Here is a 25,685-nt window from a genome sequence, read left to right as displayed (position 1 = left end):
AAGGTACTCTCTGATAATGAAAAAGAGCTAGTTCTGTCAGTAGCTACCTTTACAATTAAACTCTGATCTCTGTCCTTAACTCTCAACTTCCATAAATCCCAGTGACTGACTTGAAAAATAAACCATGTAACCCCAAAACTAAAAACTTAATCCTTCCACCACCTTTAAAAAGGGCCATACATTACAGCTTAAGTTGTTTTTTTTTTAACTAAGTTATTTCAGTCTAGTCATTTCTCCAGGAACCAACATTTCTAAATTCAAACAGAAGTGTTACACATATTTTAAAAGTTCATCTGAAAAAAGATCTTACCTGATTATTTTTAAATTGTGTGGTTGGTTTTTTTTTAAATCCACATCAGAGTCTGGCACAACTATAAACATAGAGTGCTACACATCCTCCACATATTCAAGGCACACAATTTTACACCTCAAACTCACCTTTTCTCTATATCGAAGACACATATTGCATTAATTTTATGATTTGGAGGAATGAATTATATCCTACAGAACTTCCCTATTCCTTTGAAATAAAAAGAGGAAGAGAAAAAAAGAAATGTTTGTTATTTTAAACTGACACCAGAAACAGTTATGGCAAATTCAATTTTGGAACTGAAATCTGGAAATTCAATTCTGATAATCCAAAACAGCGAGGATGGAAGAGGAAGCGAAGACTTGTCCGATTAGTGTAATGTAAAATTACTAAGTCGTCATTTCCAAAGCAGTGTTTATTCTGTACACGATAGTCTACGACATCTGCGAAATAGGTCTGGAATAAAGATTAGAAGTGCACGAGTGGCCTGTTTTGCATCCCACCTCTGAATGACCTTCCCTAGCCCACTACCTCCATCCAAATCTCCCTTAGAAACCTTTACAGTACACAAAACCACTAACCAATGTTCTCGGCAAAACCCATCACAAACACAAAACTTTTACAAATTCCTACTTAATATTCAGATTAGTGCTATTTTGATAATTTTTCACTTGATAGCTTTTCGATGCCCAACACTGAGAAATAAAATACAAAAGGTAGCCCCTCATCTACTGAGCAACTTATTTGCGCCTCTGAATACCTACTGCTCTCAGAGAACAAATATTTTTTCTTCAGAATTTAGCATTTTCTAGCCATCATTTACAACTTTTTTTCCACTGCAGCAGTGCTAAGACAATTGAGCCAATGGACACTAAGAACTTTACCCTTAAAAAAAAAAATCAAAATATAGATTTGACTTTCAGAAGAAAACGTTGCACATACAAACATACCAACCTGAATGAATCCATCCTGTGAAACACATCTATGGTTTCTAAAGCATCCACATGTAGAAATAAGGACAACTAGCCATGTGCTAATACCTGTTAGTAATTTGAAATGGCTAGTTATTTAAATGCCTCCTGAGTCTCCAGGTGTAAATGCTCCTTGCCTAATGAAGGCAGCTTTTCACAGTTAAAACATACTTATAATCAGTACTACTACTGAATTATTTTTAAAGCAATTGAGAACAATTTCAGGAGAGCAGGTGGCTGGAACACCCTACACTTACACTGTTTTTCATTAAATCACAGCGTTTTCAACAAAGTAGGCCACTTCATAAGAAGAAATTAGTTCACAAAATATCTTGTCTTCTTTAGTCTTAAAACATTCCTGTTGCAACTATAGTAATTACTAATTTGATAAAGTAACTGAAATAAAAGCTACAATTTTAGCTACAGCATTGGTGGCTTCTATCTCAGTAATATCTGGAGAATTTTGGCATACATACATGAAAGCCTCTGTATTCTATGTAGGTATTTGCATAACATTAGTTACCGGTGGTGTTTGGAGCACTCACAATGTCGCTACATAGATTAAGACGTTGCTGCTTTGAAAGCCAGGTATAAGAGTTAGCGAGAGTTACGGACATCTCAAGTTTCCTATCTGATCCGCGGCTAAAACATTTAGGTAGTGGGACAAAATAACAGCACTTGGATAGCATGAAGAAAATATATAGCCTAATGTTAATAGAGATGGGTAGGCTTTTAGTCACATCTCTCTATTTTATATAGCTGTTACTTCTTTTACCTGTTTATCAGTGTCTTTCGGTTACAGCCTGTCTGCCCGTTCTGCTACATCAGTGTCCCTACTCGCATAAAGGCGGGGTTTGCCACCATTTCATTTGTACGTCACGGCTGTTCAGGAATTAAATCTAGTAAAAGAGAAATCAGTTTTAACCAGTTTGCTAAATGACTTCTAGAAACGCCGGGGCAGCCCTGGTAACCTCTCAGGCCCTCTCACGCTAGCCAGAGACACCCCCCGCCGCCCCCAGCCCTGAGGCGCCACACCCCGGCCGTTGCTCGCAGCCCAAACCCGACCCCAAAAAGGGGCGAACCGGCGCTGACCTCGTCCGACCGGCCCCTCACACCTCACGGCTCCGCGGGGGACCGCTCGCCCCCGCCCTGCCTCGCCTCACTCCCGCCGGGCCGGCCGCTCCCTCAGCCTCTCCCGTTACCCGCCGGCCACCGCCCTCAGCGGGGACTACCGGCCCGGGCACGGCCTGGCGGGGGTAAAGGGGAAGGAGAAGGGGAAGGGCAGAGCTAGTGCCGCTGCCGGCGGTACCTGCGCCAGCGCCGCCATCCCTGCTACGCGCCCCTCCCCCGAGCGCGGCGCCAGCGGCCTCAGCCCGCTCCGCGGCGTCACTCCTCCCCGCCGGCCGCCTGAAGGACCCTGCCGTAGAGGTGACCTGCGCCATGCCTGAGCCTTCTTTTTGTCTGGGCCTTTTTAAAAAAAAAACCCACAACAGGAACGTAATAGTCTTCCCCCCCCACCATACACCCTCATCTGTGTGTGTGCGCACTCTGCCAACACGCTGAGAACGACGCGTTGAGCGCCTTGGCCGTAAAAACGGCTCGCTGCGGGTAGTGAGGCTTTCTTATAAACCTCAGGCGCTCGCTCGGGCAGCCTTGGAGGAGAGGGTCCTTTTTCCCTCAGCGGATGAAGGTGTGTGGCGGCGGCTCGGTTCATGTGAGTGTTTTTTTGGTGGGGCCTGTGGGGGCCCGGTCGAGTCCCGACGCGGGGGTGGGTGGCTTTTGTCCCCTCAGCCTGCTCTCAGCGCGCCCGTGGGTGGCTTAGTTCGGTCACCGCTTGCCGCTGGGGGGCTGTGTCATGGCGGTCTGATGCCCTGGGGCTCCCCCCCCCGCCCCGGGCCGGGCCGAGCCGAGCTGTCTGGGGCGGGCAGCGGGAGCCCGGTAGGGCCCTGTTAGTTTGCGGGGTGCGGCTGGAGCGAGTGTTCCCTGTGGGCTGTGTGCCGCGGCCGTCCCTCTGAGGGCAATTCCCCTGTAGCGGAGGGGCAGGATGAGTGCCTCGAATTAGAGGAAAGGGCGTTATGTTCGTTGTTGTTTCATTTGCGTAAGGAATTTAATCATGGGGCTTAATGTGCGCTGTAGCTGTAGGGTGGCATTGCAGATACAGATACCATACTTTGCGGGGAGGAAGCATGCACGTGAAATGGTTCTTCTGAAATCAGTTGTGTTCCTTTATTCAGCCGATCGATCGAAGTGACAGTTTGGAAGGGGCATAGTGATGGGCTGTTGAAGAAAATGCTGTACTAGCTTGGAAAGTACAGGCACAGAGTATCTACTGAGCTTTGCGTAGGAACAGCTGTTACTAATTGAAAAGTAGAGGCTTTCTCTGTTTTGGTAAATGGTATATATGTTCGTTATGCTTTTGCATAAACATCAGTGAATGAAAAACAGAATATAACTAAGTGTTTGGTCCATCCTCAGTAGAGGTACTTGCAAGATTTAACATACATCACATAGTCTGTACAGGGATGCATGGATTGGATGACAGGGATGAACTTATGGTTTGTTGCTTGTTAGGTTATGTTACGAGTCCACAGCTAACCGGCATATGGCAATGTTACTAAAGTATCGTATACCTTGAGGTAATGGTGGTTTTGTGCTGGGTTTAGTAGCTGGCAAAATGAAGAAAATACTGCTGCAAAATAAGTAATCCTTGCATTTCCTGCTCTTTCCGTTTCTTTAACTTGGATATTTATTTTTTTTAATACAGTTATTGCTTTTCACAAATAATTTTGCGATTCAGGATACTTGCATGAAATCCATAGTAAGGTGAGGCAGTAGTGATTAAGTATAGCACCCCATTTTTTTATGCTCTTATCATTCACTTACTATATTATTTTTCAGTTATGTTTAAATAATAATACATTACTTGGCAGGCCTGTTGGAAAGTAAGCCCAAAATCTGTAAAATAAAACCAAAGTCCTAAAACTGAGGGTTTAGTACTGGATATTATTAAGAGGGATAAGGCCTTGGAAATGACTAACAGATAGAACTTTGACAAATCTTACCAAATAGTTGGTAAAGTGGGTTTTTTTTTTTGTTTTGACTTTTTTGGTTGGTTTTTTTTGTTTTGTTTTTTTTTTTAAGCTAGCCTCAAGGATCTTGTCAATGCGGCTTCATCATAATGTCATCTCCCCACCCTGTTGCAAATTAACAATATATTCTTGTTACGATGATTTTGACTTTAAAGAGTTTTAAGAAATATATTGGTGAGTGCTGCTTTTACCAGCACTGAATCCTGAAGGTGCAAGATGTTGAAGGCAGAGTGATATAAATCAAAATGATTCTTAAAACTGTCTTCAGCAAATTTGGGCTCTGGAATGTCTTTTTTCAGTTGTAACTATAAAGCTTGTGCATGTTTTCTGTATATTGCTATAGGTGTATTTGTTTCTTTTATACCTTTAAATGTAAATAGAGAAGGAAACAACTTCTCATTCCCCAGACTGAAAGCAGATGACAGTCTGGAGAGAATGGTATTGAATAAAAAAGGATATTTGCTAAGAAAAGGACATTTGTGCAAATCTGAACGTAGTCCATCAGATTGGAAATAATAGGACTCTTGAGTTCCCTAGACCCTTGAAAACTTGATACTTCTGATAATGAAACATATGAGAGTGGGAAAACAATCTGAAAAATAAAAGTTTAATGTAGAAAGGTATCATGAAGTTGCTTTGACATAATTATAAAAAAAATTTAGTATGAATTTTAACAATGGCAGGCTAACCTAGGGTCTCTTTATCAAAGGAGGGCCAAACAGCCCATGAATATTTCTTCATCCTTTTGATTTAGATGTTCTCTGTAATGGCTTTTCTCCTAAATATATTTGACTGAAATCTGTTTAATACGTTATTGTTATTTCAATTATGTATGTTATCCAAGAAGACTAGCAATGAAGTTAATTTTATGCCATGATGGGGGGAAGCAAGCAACCCCCTAGGACTTATTATGCTTTGCAAAATTCTTTAAATCAATTTTAGTTGGCATGAAGCTTTAAAAACAGTGTCCGGAAGTATTGTAAAAATGCCTCAAAATATTTCTATACTTTTATTATACAGCACCTTTTATAGTATAGAACTGTGCTACTTTGTATTATAAGATAGCAACAGACAACATAAGGTAATAATCAGCTGTAGTGAGTTGTATTTTCTTTCTGAATCAACAGACCACTTCTAAAATTGCTGCTGTGTGTAAATTTATAATTATCAGTGGAATCAAATTAGAAAGTACCAGTTTCTCAGCTTCCTCCCCCCGCAACATTAAAGTAGAATAAATAATTTTATGGATGTCATGTTACTCTGTTCATTTCTGAAAAAGCCCTAAGAAGCAGCAGAGGTAGCTTATACGTTCTGGAGGACAAGAACTCAAATAATGGCATCAGAATGAAGAGTGGATCTTGAATTGGCAAGAAAAAAAATATGTTTTGAGATGCAAAATAGGAGATAAGTTTTATCCAAGACCTCTCTAGACCAAGAGTGAAAAGAAAAATTGAACTCTCTGGTGCCTGCAAATCCCACCTACTTTACAAGTCCCCTTAAGCATACTGGGGAAGTATCTGTATAATAAAAATAACGTAAAGCAGTTGTCATAAGAAGGATTGATCAAGTGTGCAGGAAGACAAATCTGGTATCTACCATAATATTTTTGAACTTCTCTGATTATGATTTGATTGCTCTATGTCACAGCTACCATGTGAATGAATTTATTCACATTTGTCTCTTCTAAGAGAGTGTTTCCTAAAACTGAAAGAATGTTAAATGCTGAAAAACACAGGTAAAACTTAGGAGTCAGCATAGAGGGCAATTGCTAGGAACGTCAGATGTGAGCAAAGTAAATACCATCTCTTATTTCTTGTAGTGATATGAACTAGATGATATCAGTCCGGCAGAGACCCACAGAAAACGCTGTTTATTATCCTTCCAAATGGTTATCTGTATGGTTCTTATTACTGTCACCAACAAACATTTCCCTTGTTAGATTTTGTGTCGTACTGTGGGGGCAAGGGGGAAATTGATGTTTAGTTTTCATTTCCATGGTTGCATTAGTATTAAAACGGGGGGGGGGGGGGGGGGGGGGGGGGAAGTATCTCATGGCTTTTTTCCCCTGGTGTGGTGGAAGCCATCCTTACTCATAATTTTATATGGTTTCAAAAAGATTTGGATACTTCTCAAAGCAGTCTTCAGCTTTCGTTGTGTTGATTTTTTTTTTTTATGTGCATATATTTTTATTGTGTGTGTGCATGTGCTTGGGAAAAAGTGCTTTCCTTGGGAAAAAAAATATTCTTTAAGCAAAAACTGAAAAATGTTTTACTGACTAGGTTTGGTGACCACAGGTCAGTAAGTAATCGGTTAAAGTTCTCACAATTTTCTTTTCTCTTGGAGAACAAGAAAATATAGTACTGTCTGCATTATGATGTTAGGGGTCAATTTCTTCAGATTGAGTGTAAAATTAATACATTGCTATTTTACTTCACAAGTGGTTTATTTATTCTGCTTTCACAGTTGGCAAATCTTTGTGTTTTGTTCTCCCAAATAATCACACTTGAGTATGTGGAAATATCACAATTAGAAGGGTAGGTTTTACTACATGTTTTTTAAAGTTAAATAAAAGGCAGGAGTATAAGAGGGAAATATTGGGTTTGTAATGCTGGGTGTAATGAAAAGACCTTAGCAGAAGAGAAGCAAAAGATCTCAAGTTCGTTCTCATCTGTTATACCTTAAACACTTCTGACAGATGTCTGCCTAACCTGTTTTTAAAACCTTCCAGTGATGAATATTCCACAACCTCTGTAGGCAGCCTGTTCAGTCCTTTACTTTTACTTGAAAGTTTTCCAAATGATCTAACTTAAATCTTCCTTGCTTTTTCCTGTCTGCAGTAGACTTGGTGAACAGTTTAGTCCCATTCTCATACCAACTTCCTTTGCGTTTGAAGAACGAGACCAAGTCTCCTGTCTAACTTCTCTCCTATAGACTAAACAACTACACTTCTTTCAAGCTTTTTGATCTTCTTTGAAGTGTCTTTAGAAAGTTGAGAGACAGGAAAGGAGAATCTGAACAAAAGCAACTCTCTGTGGCAATTGTGGAGGGTCTTGAGTATGCATGAGTACAATGTGAATATTGCTTGGGAAGCCTCTTGAACAGCTGAGATAGTTTGCCTATAATATAATGTGGCTAGTCAGGCCTTTCCTGACTTGCCACTTCTTTATTTCCTCCTGTCTCCCTCACACTTCTTTTCTAGAGAAATTACAAGTTTGAGGTGATTTTTTTTTTTTTTTTTTTTTTTTTTTTTTTTTGTGTGTGTGTCTCTTAACTGGAGGGGAAAGGCAGGGCGAGGGAATAGATTCCCAGGTGAGAAGCTTGTTTTTTCTCTATAATGCTTGTGGTGTGGTGTTGTGTTAATTGATTAATTCATTAATTAGTTGCCTTTACTTTTTTTGAGCCGTAAAGTCTTCTAATGGTGAAGTCCACAACAAGCATGAAACGTTTTGCAAGCAGGTATTTCCTACCTGAAAATGTAGCCCCTGTGTTTCTAGTCAGTTGAATAGATCTGATAGACCAAGGGGAAGCACTTTTTGAGCATAATAAGAATGTGCTAGTTTGCTTAGGTAGCATGACAATTCCAAGTGTTTTGAGATTGTCACCATATTCATTTGAGTATTCTTAAACTGTCCAAGCATACATGTTTATATTTAAATAAGTAAAATTCCTTGCCTGAGCATGCTCTGTGCTTCTGACAAATACCTCTAAATTCAGTATGGTTAGAAATTTGTAATCAGTTATAACTGGTTTTAGGCATGGCAGTCACTGGCACTCCTCATGGCAAAATTCAGTGTGCCAGATCCCTGTTGAGTTTTCTAGGGGACATTTGCTCATGATGCAAGTCATGGCCTGCTCCTGGGTCTGTAATACCAGGTGATTGGCCAACACAGAAAGAAATAGTTTCATTTATAGGATTTTTTCTAAATGCTGGTTTTGACTTACACCACCCCTCCCCTCCCCCCCAAAGAAACCATCTTAAAAATGGCATGCCTTTCAGAACTGGCAGATGGCAGCTGTTTCAGATCTTAGTGTTCTTTTACTTTCTTATTGCTAGCTTGTAAAATAGTTTGCAACTTCAGTTTTCGGTATCATATTTTAAATAACTGGCTGGTTCAAATGGAAAAAGAAGAGGAGCAATTCGATTGCTCACTTGTTCCTTTGTATGCTATTTATTTTGCTGTGGTAATTAATCTACTCCAATAATTCCAATGCTACTGCTTACAGGCTAATATTTAGTGTGTGGCAACTAAAGAATCTGTTTCTGGATCATCTTGTATATTCTTCCTCTTGAATGTCCTTGGCTCTGTTCCTCTTCTGTTACTCAACAAATCTTGTCTCCTACCATGGGGTAGGGGCAGGAATGGGGGGATAAAAGTTAACTAGGAAAATAAGTCATTATCTGAATAATCTTATCTTTGAAGTCTTGGACCAGAGCACCTTCCAGTTGTTCACTTGCATGTTTCTGGTTTGTTTTGCTTCATTCTGTTTTGTCAGAATATTGTCGGTTGGTCCAGTGGCCTTCTGGTAGGATAGGTCATGCGTTCTGTCCACAGAAACTGAGGAGGGGATGTTTGTCCAAAAAACCTTTATTGTCCATAAGGAGTGTGAACATTATTAACAAAGGTATGAATTACTTTTAAAGGGATAAGTGAGGGAATCATCTTTGCCTACCAAGATGAAAGATAAGATTTCTCTTAAGTTATATTTACAACCTAGAGTCATGATAGTCTGAAATTGATCTACTTTGATGATTAAATGCATCAGTGGGCATCTGTAACACTTGTTGACCCTTGGTGTTTCTAAAGAAACTGACTTTGATACCTTACTGAAATGGGAATTTGATAACTTCTTCTTTGCTGTGTACAATTTTCTGAAAGAAATTCCAGAAAAGAGATACCTTCTGCTGGCCTAGCTTTTACAATTTTTATTATGCTCCACAACTTTGTATACAAATTCTTATGCCACTTTATATAAACTAACAACTTAGAAACTGTTCCTTGACTTCAAAAACTGTAGAGAGGGAAATTGAAACTAGCATTCATATTAGAAAGCAATATGTACTGTATTTAACCATCATCTGTTAAATACAATTCATGTAGAAGAACCCATTCTTCTTTCCTCAGAATGCTGGAAAAAACCTGACAGAGGTTCTATGCTGGATTAGAGGAAAATTGAATCCCTCTCATAACTGCTTCCCTGGTGTGTTGTCTCATATCCTAATTATCTGAAAGCAGACAGATTCTGAGATGCTTTTTAGATTTGAAAGCAGCTGGCAATGCATAAAACATCATCAAAAATTGCCTCGAGTTAGCAGATCTCTTCTTGAGATCATTTGGTACAATCTTTTGGCATAAAACTACCCATTATAGAAGACTTTTATTTCCATTTCCTTCTCATCAGGAGCTTTCCCAACATAACTTCAACTGAGTATGAATTAATAGTTTAAAGATTAGTCTCTGACTTCAGGACCCTCTCTCGGAAATGATCCATGGGTATTGGATCTGGTTTCTATCCCAGAGTATTTCTCAATTACGGTTTAATATGCAGCTTTGTAGTGGCATCTTGTTTCAGCCTCTGAAGATAAGCGAGCAGATCTTTTCAGCTGTTCAGTTAGCCAGGGCAGCTAGGGACTGCTATTCCCACAAGAGTTCATGGGCTTGCACATGGCATGCAAGAGGCACTACATTTGGCTTGGTATCAGCTGCTCTGGAATGAAGGCTGTAAGATCACATTTGTGCTTGTCCTGTTATAAGGTTTGGAACCTTCTATGTGAAGTGCTCTAGTAATTGGTAACAGTCACACACTAAGGAAGTCACCGTTGCCAACTAGGATGTGACAGTGAATTGTACACCAGGGAAATTAATCTTTTCTTAGGGGTTGAATTACCCTGCTACATCACAGTGGATAAGTAATTTCACATCCATATGACCATCTATAAAATAATGCTAATGATAAGAATGAGGCACAGTTTGTTTGGTTGTTTTTTTCCTTTACATATAGTTTACAGTTAAATTTTACTGAGAACTCACCTGCAAATTTGCAAGTTTTGAAGATGTGAAACCAAAATATTCTAATTGAAAATAAATGTTTTAAAATAGTTGGGTTTTTAATAGAATAATTTGCAACACAGCAAAATTGGAATTCAGCTCAGTTTATCTTAAACTGTGGAAACAAAAGAAGCTTTTTATCCGTAAATGAGATATGGCTATTTCCCAAAAGCTGCTTGGAGGATTTTTCTGTCAGATACCATCAGTCTTAATAGCTGACATCAGCCCTCTCAACGTCCAAGATGAGTGCACAAGGGTTTTGTTTGTTTGTTTACTCTGCACAGATCTAGTATTAAAAGAGGGGAAAATAATTTTCATTCTACAAGTTTTACAAGCTGTGAACCCAAAATGCTTCTCACTACATACAAATACAAAGAAGGTTCTGAAAGACAGTTACAGGACTGCTTACTTTTTTGGTACCATCAAAAGATACAATATTGCTTTGCTTTCTCTCAAGCAGTACTTAAGTATTTGTAGAAGATGTGGTTCAGAAGTTTAGCTAGACTTAACATACTATTAACTCAGTAACCATGTTGCTATTCTGGACTGTGCCCCAAGGACTACTGAGTACACTTACTTCGAAAGTGGGTTATCGAGTGCTCATAAACCCAGATATTTACTAACAGTGGTGTTCCTGACTTAGTTCTTTTCAGTACCAGTGTGTGAACATTCTTTTGAGAAGTTATTCATGAATGTATGCATATGATGTTAAATTAACAGAGGGATGAAGAAGATGAGGGCACTGTCCTGTAACCAAAAAACTCCTGATGCTCCCCTCTAGTTCAGAATATGGAAAACAACTTAGGTCAAAAATAACACTTTCAAGATAGCTCTCTTTGGTTTGGGAAGGTCATTTCTGTGTGTCAGCTAGAATAACTACAGTAGTCTGGAGTTTACATTTGATTTATCTGTCTCTGCAAACTGATTTGGTTTTCAAAATGTGAAATAAGTGTATAAAATCTGAGCGGTGGTTCTCTGTTAATAAGAATTAAATGATTCTCATTTTAAAAAGAAAAAAACTTTTAAATATAAGCATCATTTGCTGTATAGAAGAAAGTGGTGGGATTTTTTTTAATACAAGGAACATCTTTCTATAAAAATTTGGTTTGTTTCAAATCAGTAGATCTGAAGTAGCTGTGTAATAATATAATCCTTTGGTGGATGTTTGCATCTGAGTGAAAGGAAAGCTGGCATTTTGATTTCAAGTATCCTTTGAATTGTTACTTTGTGCACTTAAGTTAGAAATGATATGACAGGTAGTTGCTGTACAGTCTGCTTCAGAAGTTGATGGTTTGTTTTCTTGCTGAGAATAGCGAAGTCTTCACCTGCAGAAATGTAGATCTACTGAAAACTTTTTTTCTTCAGAGTTCCTTTCTTTTATCTCCAAAAGGGAAAAAATATTCTCTGTATTTCTACCACACAAGTTAAATTCATTGATCCAAAATGTAGGTAGTTACAATATTTAATAGTTATATGTGAAGACTTTTGTAAGTAGATGAGATGCTTGCTAGGAATTTTAAGTCTCTTCACTCTGTACGTGATGGAAGGAGAGACCTGTATTTTGAGGCTGATGCCAGGAATATGCAGTAGTAGATACTGCTGGCACGTGGTTTTGAAGGGATATGTAACTGCTTCTGGCTGCTGAGGATCGGTTGTTGTCAGCCCACTTTAGACTTAAAAGTTAATTTAGACTTTTCACTCCACAGCTGAATAAATAATATTCTCTGTACAGGGTAAGTTAGTATCTTTTATAGAAGATTTTCATTAAAATATTGTCCTCCTGTATTATGTGAGTAAATTCAACACTGGAAAGTACAGTTATTTGTGTGATGAATGAAACTGGGTCGTTGAATGTGTGTGGGAGAGTTTTGCCTGTGCGAATAAGATACTGCAGCTGCAGGGTCAAAGTTCGGCAAGGACTGGCTTTCCCCTTAAAGCTTTGTGTGACAGCTTTGTTGCTCCCCATTAAGAGGGGTAATAATGTTCGCCATTATTCTTGCATTGATTACACACAGACACATGCACACACGCGCACAGTTTCAGGTTTAATTTTCTTCAGCTTTTATTTGGCCCACATAAAAGAATACTTAAAGTTTCTGCCTCAGTAAATACCAGCAATTGTTAATGCAGTTGTAGTTGGAGAACATAGATTCTTTTGCTGTACATCTGCATGATGTCTGCTGAATGCTTTCATGAATAAATAATGGTTATTTTTAACCTTAGCACTTGCATTAGCTGAATGGTTAAATCCTGTTTTCCTTTAGCTGTGCTACAAGATACTACTTTTGCATATAGAAAAGCCGATATTGGCGTAAAAGTAATAAATTTCAGGATTCTTTTTTGCTACAGTTGAACTAAGTAAGATAACTAGTAGGCAGGTTTCAGACATTAAGAGTATTGTGAATTAAAATTGAAAAAAGGGATCAATGTTCCTGTGAACTACCTAAGCAATAGCATTATTTTGCAGACAATTGCTGACATAAAATATGTTGCTAATGGTATTCTTATTTCCAAACTCTTCAAGTTTCTGAGGAGGACATGTCTTTAAAAATGTCTTTTTAGCAGCTAGGGTTTTTGACAAGGGTTACTATACTTATTGCTCTGATAGACCCAAAAGAAAAAGATTGATTTTGAGAGATACTTTTAAAATATATTTTTGTTCTCAAGTGAGACCTGTCTTAGGGAGAGGGGGTAAACATTTCTTTCTTCTTTACCTTTTTATAACTGCCGTGTCTGTTTTTAATTAAGGAGGTAATGTGAATGCTCACTTTTTTAGGATAAAGTTACAAAAATCAATAAAATACCTGAGAAAGTGTTCTACTTGGTATCAACAGGTAGATTTCAGTGCAGTTCTGATTCTTCTTCTGTCTGATTTATGGCTAGTTTACTCTGTAGTTGTAACAGTAATCTAAAGCTCTCACTCCCCAGTAAAACCCTAGAGGCTGAACCACAGTACAGATTCTTCAAGTTCCTGTGGCATATGCTGACCTTGCAGACTTGTCCAGATGCAGCTGAGTCTGCTTATATTTCTGAATTTATAGGCATATGTGTGTGTCTGTAATTGTAAAGTCCATCACCAGTCAAGGAAGTTTTATGAGGATGCTTTGAGGCATGAGTAGCAGCTACTTTTTTTTTTTTTTTTTTTCCTTTATTCAGTGGTAGGCACTAGATACACTGAGGTTTGGAAAATTAAGCTTTTATAAATTAAAAAAACCGAACAACCCTGTCAATTTTTGCTGCAAACTTTCTGTTCCAAAGAATTGGATGAATTTGGCATTTGGAAATCAGTGCTTAAGGTCAAAGAAACAGGGTAGCATGTTGTGGCTGTTGTATCTTTTCCATCATGGGATTTATGTGAGAATTCCTTTTGCATGTGGTGATCGTTTATCATAAGACTCTGATAGTACTATTAAAATATTAATGTAGCGGGATCCAAAAGATACACACTGCTGAAAAAATACATAAGGCTGTCCAACTGTTTTGGCATATGAGCTGCTACTTAAATTTCAGAGTGCGCTATAAAGCACAACCAGATGAATCTCTACTGAACTTCCAGGGGACCTGGCAGATGTAGTGGGTGTGTAACCTGTTGAGCCTTAAGTCAAGTAGTGCAAAGAAGTTGGTTTTCTTGAGCCATGTTGTGAGCCATCCATGTCTATTGAATTACTGGGCAGTCTTCTCAGATTAATAAATAAAGTTACATATAACTTTGTATACAGTCTTTGTTACTGAAAATTTTTGGTAGCTCTGAAGGCAAAAAATTTTGTTACAAACCACATCCAAATCACTTGACTTTCATCTTAGCCTGGACAGAACTCCTTGTAGTCTTGTCTCTGCTTTGTTTAGTCCTTGGGGAGTCTGCTCAGAGGTGGGAAAGAGTACAAAGTTAATCCAGAATTGGACAGAGACAAGCATTAGTAGAAACTTCTCCCTGAATACAAATTCAGCACAAGCTTACAGCGGGGATGTGAATGAAATTGCAAGTACTCTTAACTTACCTTATCCTTTTGAATGTTGCAGCTGTAGTGTATCAAGATATGATGAAGTTAATTAATATGTTGTGGCATCTACCAAGTCTTGAAATGCAAACCTGAACAAAATAATTTTTACTTCTGATTATTCAGTTTCTAATGATGTCTACCATACAGATCCATTTTAATTCAAATTAAGCCTGTCATAATACTCTTAAAGTAAAAATGTCATGCTTCTACCTTTATTTGTTCTAACATATGCCTGTCTTGCTTCTTCAGTCATTGCTTCTCATAGATTTGATTTTTGCCTGTCTCATTAATGCAGTGACTTGCTTGTGACTTTGGTATGTTGTTCCCTTTCAAGACAGACCTGTCTTCATGTTTAAAAATAATAATTACTGAGCAACTTCTGTTGTCTCAAAATTGATACCAGTGGATGGGCCTCTTTTTGTGCAATGTTCGTCATATTTTTAAAAATCTCTTTCATGCTGCAGTGTTTTTCAATATGAAAAAGTTTGGTTGTGTGTGTTTTTCTATTTACAGCCCTTTAAAATAGGGAGGGGTAGGCTCTTAGGACTACTAAAAGACCTGTCTGCAGCTGGGATTGAGCCTGATTTATCTGGCAGCCAGAGGGGTTGGACTGTAGTCTCCAGAGCTAGCAAATCATTCCTTAGGGCTGGCATTGCTTCTTGGATGGACTTTGTTAGACATGTTAGTTTGGAAATCTGCAAAGCAATTATTCTCTCTCAGTGCAAAAGATGTGAGTTGATATAACATATGGCAGAAATCTACGACTTTGCCTAATAATTTGCTGTTTAGCAAATTGTTTTCAATACTGACTACACAGGAGTTTATAGTTTATGAATACTTTGAAAATTGCACTTAAGTGCTCCAAAAAAAAAAAAAAAAAAATAAAAAAAATTGGGCTGTTCAACTGTTAAAGCCCCAGTTATAGCAATTGTTTGGGGAGAATGACGAAGATACAATGGCAAAAAGATGTAAGAATTCTAAGTCTGCAAAACTGTATCACCATATTTTACCCTCTTATGTTTTAGGCTGTAATTCCATTTTACTCATATTAAAAAGAACATTCTTTCTTTAGCAAAATACAAGGATAATAGTGAAAATTGCATTTGATCTTTTATGGTGCCACATTCCTAGTACCTGATAGGGATGACTGATCTAGTACTGAGATTCAAAAATGAGGTTCCATGGTGATTTATTTGATAATAATTTCTAGATTTTGAGTTTTTACACTGCAATTTATCAATGTTGCTCAAAATCTTGACAAAAAATACAGTGTTCTTGGTTTGGTGTTTTGTGGGGGGTTTTTTTGAGTGCGTTTGTTTGGTTTTTAATTGTGCTATCATTGCTAGCTCTTGCTTTTCAAGTGTTTGCCATTTTTCTGCCAAAAATATTTTGGTAGGTCTCCTTTGCTGTGTGTGGAGAAGGACCTAGGTGAGCATCTACATTTTGATTATGCATATTTGTGTAGGACCTTAAAATATATTTTTAGTTGTATTAACTTACTTTGACAATGTGAGATTCGGGAAACCTACATTCTTCCCTTACAGAGCTAACAATATACTTAATTCTGAAAGACGGATGAGCAGGTAGTTAAATCTTGATTGCTATGCGCCTGTCTTTTCAACGTGGGTGAAATGGTATTTAAGCGTAATGGGGTGCACTATGTCTTTTTGCTCTATTGTAAAAAGGGAACTAGGGTTTTTATTGTGATTAAGTAGTCTCAAGCAATGTAAAAGTTTTATCTAGTATCTTAGATACTTCTGTTTTCTTTCTCAACATTATATTGTTGCTTAACTGATGCCTTAGTCTATTTGTATATTGGTTTAAAAGGCACGTTTTTTGAAACCTGTTTGTGAACAGCTTCACTTTTTACTCTATTTTGCGATTGAGGAATTGTATTTTTCCACAGATAACACTGTGGAAGACCTGTGTTTCTGATAAGTAAATCTGATTCTTCTCTGTCTTTTGAAGTCCAGAAACATTTAATCTTTTAGAATTGCATTTCCTGAGAAGAAATATTTGGGTGTAAAAGCCACGATTGCATTTTACAATGTGTAACAGGTATAAAACCAGTGAAACACCCAACCTTTTGCAGTAGTGATAGGTAAGTGCATGAAACTTACTGAATATAGCTGATTTCCAAAATGTCTTAGCAATAGAAATACATCATTGCAAATTTTTAACTAAATGTTGTAGACCATTGCCTCCCTAATGACAAATTGAGAGCTGCTATTGATCTTCTGTGGGTTTAGAGTGAAGTAGGGAGATGATGAAGTCAAAACCAAGATTTGATCTCAAAACTAATCAGTTGTAGCTCTCCTCAGTGTTTGGTTTTTTTTAATAGTTTAAATTTTCATAGTTTTCAAAACTAAACCTTAAGTTCATCTACCAAAAATGTGGAATCAAATCAGATATTGTGAATCTTAGCCAAAGATGTTTATGACATCAGGTCTAGAATACTTTATGAGAAGTTAGGAGAAACCTGTAAGAGAGAATTGATTTTTTTAAAGTATGAATCCTGCTTCTTTGAGAAAGGAGATGGCGTAAGTTACAACAGTTTCCTAGTTGCACTGATACTTTGGTTTAGCAAAAGGTAACATAGTGCCACTCTTTTTTTTTTTTTTCTTCTGTTTTGATCTGCTCATTACTGTACCTTACTTTACAGAATAAAAAGGTGTGATGTGAGATTCTTAAAGCTGATTCACTGTGTCCTGACTGTTCATAGAAGTGCAAAGCACAGGAAAGCAGAATCTGGCAAACAGCTGGCACTTTCTGTTATATTTATGGGTTTTTGTAAGATTGTCTGCCAGAAATGGCCATACTCAAAGGAGATGCTCGGATAGAAAGAAGTCTTTGAACACACTTCTTGCAGAAACAAAGTGATTGTTGATACTTTCTGTCTTTTACAGAAACTAGAATACTTAGCTATACAAGTTGGCCACAACAAAGGGTCTTGAGACATCTCACAGAAGAAGAAAAGGAATTTAATTTAAAGGCTGCTTGAGACTTAAGACCAAAAGCTTAGAAAGAGAAGTTGCCATTAAATATTTTTCTATAATTTCAATTAATTGACTTTATTTAGCATTGGAGAAATTGCCCTTGTGTTGTTGATAACTTTTAGAATAAGGCTGATGCCACTGTCTCTGCTTCGAAATGACAAACTTTTAATTTGAACAGAGCATTTCAATTGTAAAGCAAATGTGTCTTCTTGCAGACTTTTATTTTCTCCTGTAGTGGCTCCTTGCCTGATCTTAGGTCTCGTTGGCAGCTATTCATAAACATGTTATTCTCTGTAAGGCATATGTTTATGCTATCTGGGCCATCTTGTGATTGTTGTCTGTTCTTTGCTAAAGATCAGTAGGATTGGCTTTGCTGTAGAAATACTTGATTCCTCCATAGCTAGCACAAGGAGAAGAGCAATGATGGGTCATAGTGAAGCATCCGCACAATGGAGAATGCTGCCTAGGTGTGAAAGTTTACCCTCTTATTGTGGAGGAGTTAGTGTGCGGGAGAAGAACAGAGGAGAAGCAGGCAGCTGTGGTGATTTTATTTTGTTTTACATCATTTGAGACAAAATTCAGCAACTTTTTGTCTCAACACATGGTCAGGCTGACCAACTGAAACATGCATGGCATTTGGTTGTGTTGAGTTAAGGCCCATGGGAACGAAGGAGAAAAAGAAATAAGATGCCTGTCACCTAAGAGAGCAGCATAAAACTTCACTGAATTGAAAATGCTGAAATAAAGCAGCATCACTGTCATAGATATACTTGATACATAGATGGAGTGCATGTTGATCTGTAGGCAGTAAATCTCACTAAGCAGCCTGCAGGTTAGATCTCGTACAGTTAGTAATCGTGTGTGTTGACATTAACAAAGCATCGCAAGAAAAAGCTGAGAGCTTCGAAGTGCTGAGCTTTTTTGAACTTCCAGCTGGAAAAAGGAATACTTAGAGCTAATTATTTTAGGTTTTGGGAAACAGTTGGCTTCCAATTTCTGGGGTTTTTTTGGTTAAATGATTGCTTTTCCAATAGTGAAAAGTAAGTGGTTCCATGTTCGGACTATGGATAGATTCCAAAACCAATTTTTAGAGTTTAAGGTTTAAATCTTGTCATCAATTTTATGGGGTTTTTGGCTTTTTCTTGCTTTTAACAACAGAGATTATTAATATTGAAGAGTAAACTACAACAAGGCTTATGGTTTTAGCATCTTCTTGGTGTGTTCACTTTTTGATTTGGATATGTTCTAAGGTCAAGGCCAATGTCGATAAACCAGTATTTGTAAAACGTTGAAATTTTGGGGTAATTTGTACTATATGAGAAATCTTGATTTATTATAGAGACTTTGCCACTTTGGGGACCCTTTCACATTACATGTTCTTGAGAAACAAAGTAGAATAATGCCTGTTTTCTCCTGTGAGTGTACAGCAGCTACGTAGAGGACCACAGGAGGCAGTGCTTTCTCTTTAAAAAAAGATAGGCAACTCTTAATCAGCAGTTAAACAACTTCTATGTCTTGATATGTAACTTCATGAATAACTGCAGGACTTGAGTCTTTCATCTGAAGATTGTGTTCCATTATAGAGGAGCAAGTGGGTTTTGGAGCAGTTCTGAATGTCTTGCAGGTAGCAAAGTAGTCTCAGAGGTCTGAGACTAAGCAGTTTCCCTTAGCTGAGCAACCAGGTAACTTCAGGAGGTTACCTTTTTCAGAAGGTCTGAATATAGCTACTCCTTACTTGTTTCAAAAGTATTTTTTGTTTGAAGGGAAAGCAGCTTGTCAGGCAGAATTGTATGATGTGATTTTACTTTCACTTGGCCCCTGGAACATTCTGACCTGTTTTGCAGAAAATATGTCCGTAATAAGATATGAATCTGGTTTTTAAGCTATATTATTCCTGGTTTTCTTTCCTATTCTTAGTTTGTGTATCACCAATAGGAGTTGGGGGGGTGGGGTGGAGTGGGGGGTGTCAGGGTAATAGAGGGCAAAGGAAATAGGTTAAAAAAAATCAAAAAAAATCATTGACTATAACCTTTGATTGTTGCAGTGGTAATGTTTTTAATGTGTTGGTATTTTATAATACAGGGTGGATCTTAAAAGTTATGTGCCCTTTTTAGATACAGTTTTATCCTTCTGCTGTATGGGTTCCTGTGCCTGTGCAGCAGTTCATTTCAGCTTGTTGGCGCTCTATATTAGTATCGGAAATACCTATTCCTTTGTATTATTGTTATAATACTAGGTTTACAGAAATTTATTTGACAAGTGGGAAAATGTCTACCCATTGTAATCATGTAACTTCATTTCCAGATCTTCAGTTCATTAGCCAACTTGGCTAAAACCTATAAAATGTACCAATTCTATTCACTTTGAAGTTTTAGTAGCATTTCTGCTGTTGTTGGCAAAGTTTCCACTGTTAGTATTGTGTTCCCCTGAGAGAATATGTAGCTTGCAAGAAATCTTACTGGTATGCAGACAGTAATAACCCAGGCTTTGTATTATGCTGTGTTGTGCCATAATAGTTTTATGCCTATTTCCATTTGACATCTAAATCAGTAACTTATTGGAATCACTGTTTTCCTTTTTAAACTCCTCTGTTTTCAGACTGCACATCAAAAAAGAATTATTTTCTTATTAGCAGAGATGAATTTGAATTACTTCAAGATTACTTCACTTGTCCTGGAGAGATGATTTTACTGCTCTTCTCTCTCTGAGAGGGTCTTTCTTTTAAAAGAAAAATCTTTTGTGGATGAGTGGAAGGTGTGATGGCAGTAATGCTCTTGCATCTTTAAGTGAAACTGTGTGTGTAAAACAGATTTCTGTTGTATTAGATTGCAAAGGCAGCAAGATGTGGGTTCATTCTTTACTTTTGCAGGGTTAATATACCCCATGCATCATCTGACTACTGTATCTCTCTGGCTTTGTGAATTTTACTTTGAGAACTTTTAATTAATCTATTCCTGATTCATTGTCTTTTGCCCTTTTTTAAAAAAAAATATATATAAACAAAATATATATGAGTTCTCTGTAATAGAAGATCAGATATCAAATGTAAGTTGATACTGAGAGTGCAGCAAAGGTGGTATGTTGACACTGGCATGAGTGTGATTGTATTTGTTCACCTTTCAGTTATTTCTAAAAGTATTTTGTCTTCATCATGGTTTTTGTTTCAAATCCCAACAGAGAATATTCGTATGTTATAAACAGACTTAGGTCATAGTGTCAGAATAATTTTGCAATAGAATGGGAAGTTTTCTGCCAATTTGATAATGAGAAAAGGCATTTTTGGGCTCTGATAAAGCTGAGGAGCCAATGCACGTATGTGGATTGTTATTTTCTTACCAATTCTTCCCTTTGCCGCCGTTGATGGGCAAATTCACAGGAATTGCATCACTGTGGCTTGGGAAGATCTGCAAGGCCTCTTTTCTTCCTGCCTATAATCAGTTTTCTTGATTTACAGATGAGGCAACTGTTAGTACAGATGCTTTCTTCATATATATACTGAGTGGGAGGGTAAAAGCACTATCTGCTGCAGATACGAGTGACTACATTCTGTTGCTACTATTTGAGCTTTTATGGTCACACACAAATGTTGCAGAGTCAGAAGCAGGCCAAATTTGGTAGCTTTCAAGAAAAAAGGGCTGCACACAAGGCATAGGTAGTTCCTGCAACATAGGAGAACCCCAGTAAAAGGATTTGAACATCCTAAAAGAAGGTTAGATGCATTTATTTGTGCTCTTACCTTTACTGGTCTTTTGTGTTTCCTGCTTCTTTAATGTGCCTGGCCTTCCATTTCAGTGGAAACAAAATAAGACAATTGAAATCATTGCTAAAATAACTGTGAAGGTGTAAACTTGCAATAAAAGTTGTATTAATCTGAGATGAGTAAAAGTACTGATGAATTCTGCTTAAAAGTAAAACTACAGTATATTCTTCATGTATGTACAACTATAGTGTATGAATTAGTATATTCTGAATAAATTTATTAGAAAAATTTAGAAATTTTCATGCAATGTTTCTGTTTTCTTAGTTTCAATAAAATTCTGCATACACTTAATAAATTTTTCAGCTAAAACCAGGACAGTGGTCTCCTGTCCCACCTTTTCCTTTTTATTTCTTTTTTTTTCTGATTTATAAAGACCTTTCGTTCTGAGAAGGTAGAATTCTTTCTGTTTCTTGAAGGAAGAACATGTTTTCTGCAGCTGGGAAGAAGAGTATCTTTTCTTCCAAAATACTTGAAAGCAGCTGTCAAACATCAGATTCTGTTTAATATTGCTTTTTTGTTTGGGCTTTGCATTAGGAGGTGGGAGCCCAGCTTGTTCACTTAACAAATTTTCTTATTCAGGAACTGATTTTAGAACTGCTTCATGTGGTAAGAAATGGTAACATTACTACATTAAAAAGTCATTAATTTTAGACTGTCTATTATTTGTCTAGGTTTTTAGCCCGTGTCTTGGTAAAGATGGCAGCCAACAATGTAGTGCTGAACAGACTGGAGCAGAAGGGTGCAGAGGCCGATCAAGTTATTGAATACCTCAAGCAACAAGTTGCTCTGCTCAAGGAGAAAGCTAGTAAGGAATTACCTATCTTATGATAAAGTTGTTAACCAGATGGTTAACATTAAATGCTCATAGGAAAAATTGAGAACATGGACAACTTCATTGGTGCTGTCAGCCTTTTAAGTGTGTTACAAGTTTTCTAAGATAAAGCTTGTAATTGTAGCACTGCTTCACTGTCTTGTGGTTTGTGGGGTTTTTTGGAGCTGCTTATTCTGAAATAGAAAAGGCTTGAATGACAAAGGATTAATGACACAAATGGATTATGGAAATTTGATAGGACACTATTCCATTTGGGGGTTGAAAGGGAGTCGGGAAGAATACGAGACTATGCATTTGGCTGAATGTGTTACTGCTTTTTCACCACTATGGGATTCTCTCAAGAGTATCGTACCTTCTTCAACTTTGATACTTTGTACATATCAGTATCAGTGGATTAAGGTCCTCCGTATTACAGCCATGTTCAAACTTTTTCTAATAGGTCTCTTGGAATTTTTTCTTGTGAGTCTATTTAGGGGCCTGAGAAGCTAGTATATTGAGAGGCAACTTGAGTATATAAATATTGTAAAAAATGGCTATATCAACAAAAAAATTATTCCAAAATACTTCTGGTGATACACTCCCTGAAAGTTTCCACTTTTTTGGTGTTTGGCTCGCCATGTTTCACTTTTCTTTAAAAACAAAACCTCTGTTTGCCAACTAATGAATGCTAATTATTGAAACGTGGTTTTTAATATTGTGTCAACTCTAGTCTTGCAGGCATCTCTCCGAGAAGAGAAGAAGCTCCGTGTGGAAAATGCTAAACTGAAGAAAGAAATTGAAGGGCTGAAACAGGAGCTGATTCAAGCAGAAATTAGAAATGGAGGTGGGGAAAAAAGTCCTATCCTCATACAACATAGATCTAGTTAGTTTTGAACATATTTTGTACTATCTTAATTCTTCTTGATTTTGATCTTTCTGTATGTGACTTCATGGCATTTCTTACAAATTCTGGATTTTCCTAAATTCCATGCGTATGACAAGTTACTTAATTCCAACGTTTTAGTAAGCTGCAAGCCTAACAGGTACATATGCCAAATCTTAATCAGGCATGGAACTGGTTCTTTGTATGTTTTTGTATAGTGCCTTTCATAGTAAGTCTTGAATTTGACTGATGATAATGACTCATTATAATACCTTAGAAATTGCTGAATGTCTAACACTTCTTGATACTCTTGACTATTTAATCTGGCATGACTGAAAAATCACTATGGAAAATCAAGCCATAGTTCAAAGTACAGGTGGGCAGTGACTTAGTAGAAAATCTGTGGTAATGTAAAATTAGAAACAATGTGGTTTGAATTTTTGATTCCATGCTTTAGTAAGACCAGCCTTTCATTGCCCTGTTTTTCCTTCTTCGCACTCCTCTGTATAGCTCTGTTCAGCTCACACCATCATTATATAGTTCATGTTAAAAAAGAAAGGAATAAAAAACAAAACTGGAGTGTTTCAGATCCAGCATGTCGTCTTTAAAATTATTTCCAAAGAAAGCCTCTCAGCCCTCAACAGCTATTACTATTTTTACCCGTGCTGTCAGTATTGTAAATTGGGTGCAATAGTAGCCACTGTAGCTGGATGCTAGCATTCAACAATACTGAATGCTTTACTGGTAAAACACCTTCAGTCTTCAAAAAGACTAGCATTTTATAAACACAGGGAATTCTTTTTCTCCTTTGGGCATGAAAAAGCCCTTTTATGTACTAAACAAAACTATTAGTTTGTATTTCTCCATTGTCTGTTAGTCTGCAGCAATTCTTGATAGGCATAGGATATTTCACAGAATCTCTGGTATGCTTGAGAGACAAGTCTCAAGGTATATTATTTTTTCCAAGATGAGAAAGGACTATGAAATTAATATCTAGCTTGACATGCATCTTCCTATGTTAGCTAGTTTACCTAAAAGGTAGTAGGACTAAATTAAGATCTGTCCTTTTGAAGTAAATTAGTGTATGTTAGCTTTGACAGCATTGAGTAGCTGAGAACAGAAATTGGATGGACACAGAACATCAAAAATATCACTTGATATATTTCTTCAAAAATCTGAAAAACAAATAGTCTTCCCACAATTAGCAAGCAAAACAGCAAGCAAGTGGTTGTTGGTACAATAAATCTCAGATTCAAATGATTTTAAAAAAATGTTTATAAGAACACAATTTGTGCAAATTACTTCAGTGTTAAAGAGAGTGAGTATCAACAAACATGGTGCAGTTCTTTAGGAAGTTAATAAATGTCTGAAGTGTAAAAAGAAGTAGGTATGCAGAATGTAGAACTGTATAATAGTGACACTAGAAGGATTTGTCAGACAGTAATTAATCATAGAACACCCCAGTTTGAAAGGGACCTTGAAAGACCATCTGGTCTAACCTTTCTTGGGAAAGGGAGCCTGGGTGATACTACCTAGCACACTGATGATGCTTACCCAGTACAACGATTTTGTTAAAAGCCTTAATATGATTCTTGAAGAGCAGAATGTAGAAGTGAGGTGATTCTTATGCTTCCATCTGATAAGATTGATAGTGAGATGATGTCCAGAATTCTATATCAGCAGTTTAAAAAGAAATGTGAAGGTATCATGGAGAATTTAGGGAAGGGGAGTGAGGGAGGAATCAACAGATCATTTTAGGGCTGCAGGTAACTTCTTAGAATACGATTATTCAGGCTCAGTTTCTTTAATCAGAAACAAGAGTTGAGGAATGATCTGACTACAACATAAAAATGATTGTATGTGTAGCAAATTATGGAATAGTCTCCAGTATGACGAGCTAGTAGCTAGAAACTGAAACTAGACAAACACAAATGAGGAATAAGGAGTTAGTAGCAAAGATAACTAGATGTTGAAATGAAGTACAAAAAGAGGTGGCGTTAGCTCCATATGTTTTTTTTTCTATTTAGCACTTTTTCCCATGTAAAAAATGTGTAGTGAAAGACACTGTTCTTAACTGATCAGAATAATCGTATGTAGATTGAGTTCTGAGATGTGATTTGTAATGTTGTGCTTCACTACTCAGCAGTTGGGGTGTATGTATTTTAAGCAAAATTTTCAGTTTTCTATACTTTTTCTTTTATGTTGGAAACTTAAAATGTCATAGTTTTCAAAGTTCTGGTACCTCTTCTAACTTCAGTGGTTTTGATTTTAGTAAAACAGATCGCAGTTCCTCCTGGTACAAGCATTTCTACAGCTTCGTTTTCAGATGATGTTCCACAGCCTACAACAGTTGCATCATCTCCTGGTTCCAAAGATCAAGTTAAAGGTGAAGATGAAGAAAAGAAAAAGAAAGAAAAAGTAGAAAAAAAAGGTACTTCAGTTTTCTTAGCTCTGATAGAGTTAGACAGGTAAGGCATTTAATTTATGTAAGTGCTTTTACATCATTTTGGGCACAGAAGACAACGGTTTGTACAGCCACAGTAGGAAGAATCATGTGCTAGCTCTTAAAGTCTTGGAAGTACTTGAACCTAATGAAGGCCATCAAGTAAGCTACAGATTCTTACTTAATGGGATACATGCCAAATTTCTTTTGATGTGACTGAACTCCCTTATTTAAAAAACAAACAACCAACAACAACGCCCCCCCCCAAGGCCCCAAAACCCCCCAACAGAAAAAAAGCAAAACCAAAATATACACACAGAAGAAGAGAGGAGTTTAAAAAAAAAAAAAAAAAAAAAAAAGCAGGGCAGGGAGGA

At 37.3% G+C, this 25,685-nt stretch overlaps 2 protein-coding genes across 2 annotated transcripts in view; one reads left to right on the top strand and one right to left on the bottom strand.

Moving 5' to 3' along the window:
- Nucleotides 1-2,677, bottom strand: part of TBCK (TBC1 domain containing kinase) — a 147,996-nt gene extending 145,319 nt beyond the window's left edge. The window contains exons 1-2 of the mRNA XM_049815463.1: nucleotides 2,591-2,677; nucleotides 2,057-2,180 (exon numbers count right to left, since the gene is read on the bottom strand). The gene's annotated coding sequence lies outside the window, so the exon portion shown is untranslated. The remainder of the gene's footprint in view (nucleotides 1-2,056; nucleotides 2,181-2,590) is intronic.
- A 262-nt stretch (nucleotides 2,678-2,939) lies between these two features.
- The window catches only part of AIMP1 (aminoacyl tRNA synthetase complex interacting multifunctional protein 1), a 38,771-nt gene continuing 16,025 nt past the window's right edge, over nucleotides 2,940-25,685 (top strand). The window contains exons 1-4 of the mRNA XM_049815468.1: nucleotides 2,940-2,995; nucleotides 21,846-21,979; nucleotides 22,716-22,829; nucleotides 25,141-25,299. Coding sequence (XP_049671425.1) covers nucleotides 2,994-2,995; nucleotides 21,846-21,979; nucleotides 22,716-22,829; nucleotides 25,141-25,299 — 409 coding nt within the window. The 5' untranslated portion in view covers nucleotides 2,940-2,993. The remainder of the gene's footprint in view (nucleotides 2,996-21,845; nucleotides 21,980-22,715; nucleotides 22,830-25,140; nucleotides 25,300-25,685) is intronic.

The sequence above is a fragment of the Accipiter gentilis genome, chromosome 12 (assembly GCF_929443795.1).
Source record: "Accipiter gentilis chromosome 12, bAccGen1.1, whole genome shotgun sequence".
NCBI lineage: Eukaryota > Metazoa > Chordata > Aves > Accipitriformes > Accipitridae > Astur > Astur gentilis.
Note: the sequence above shows the minus strand (reverse complement) of the source record. Positions and strands in the feature narration are given on the sequence as shown.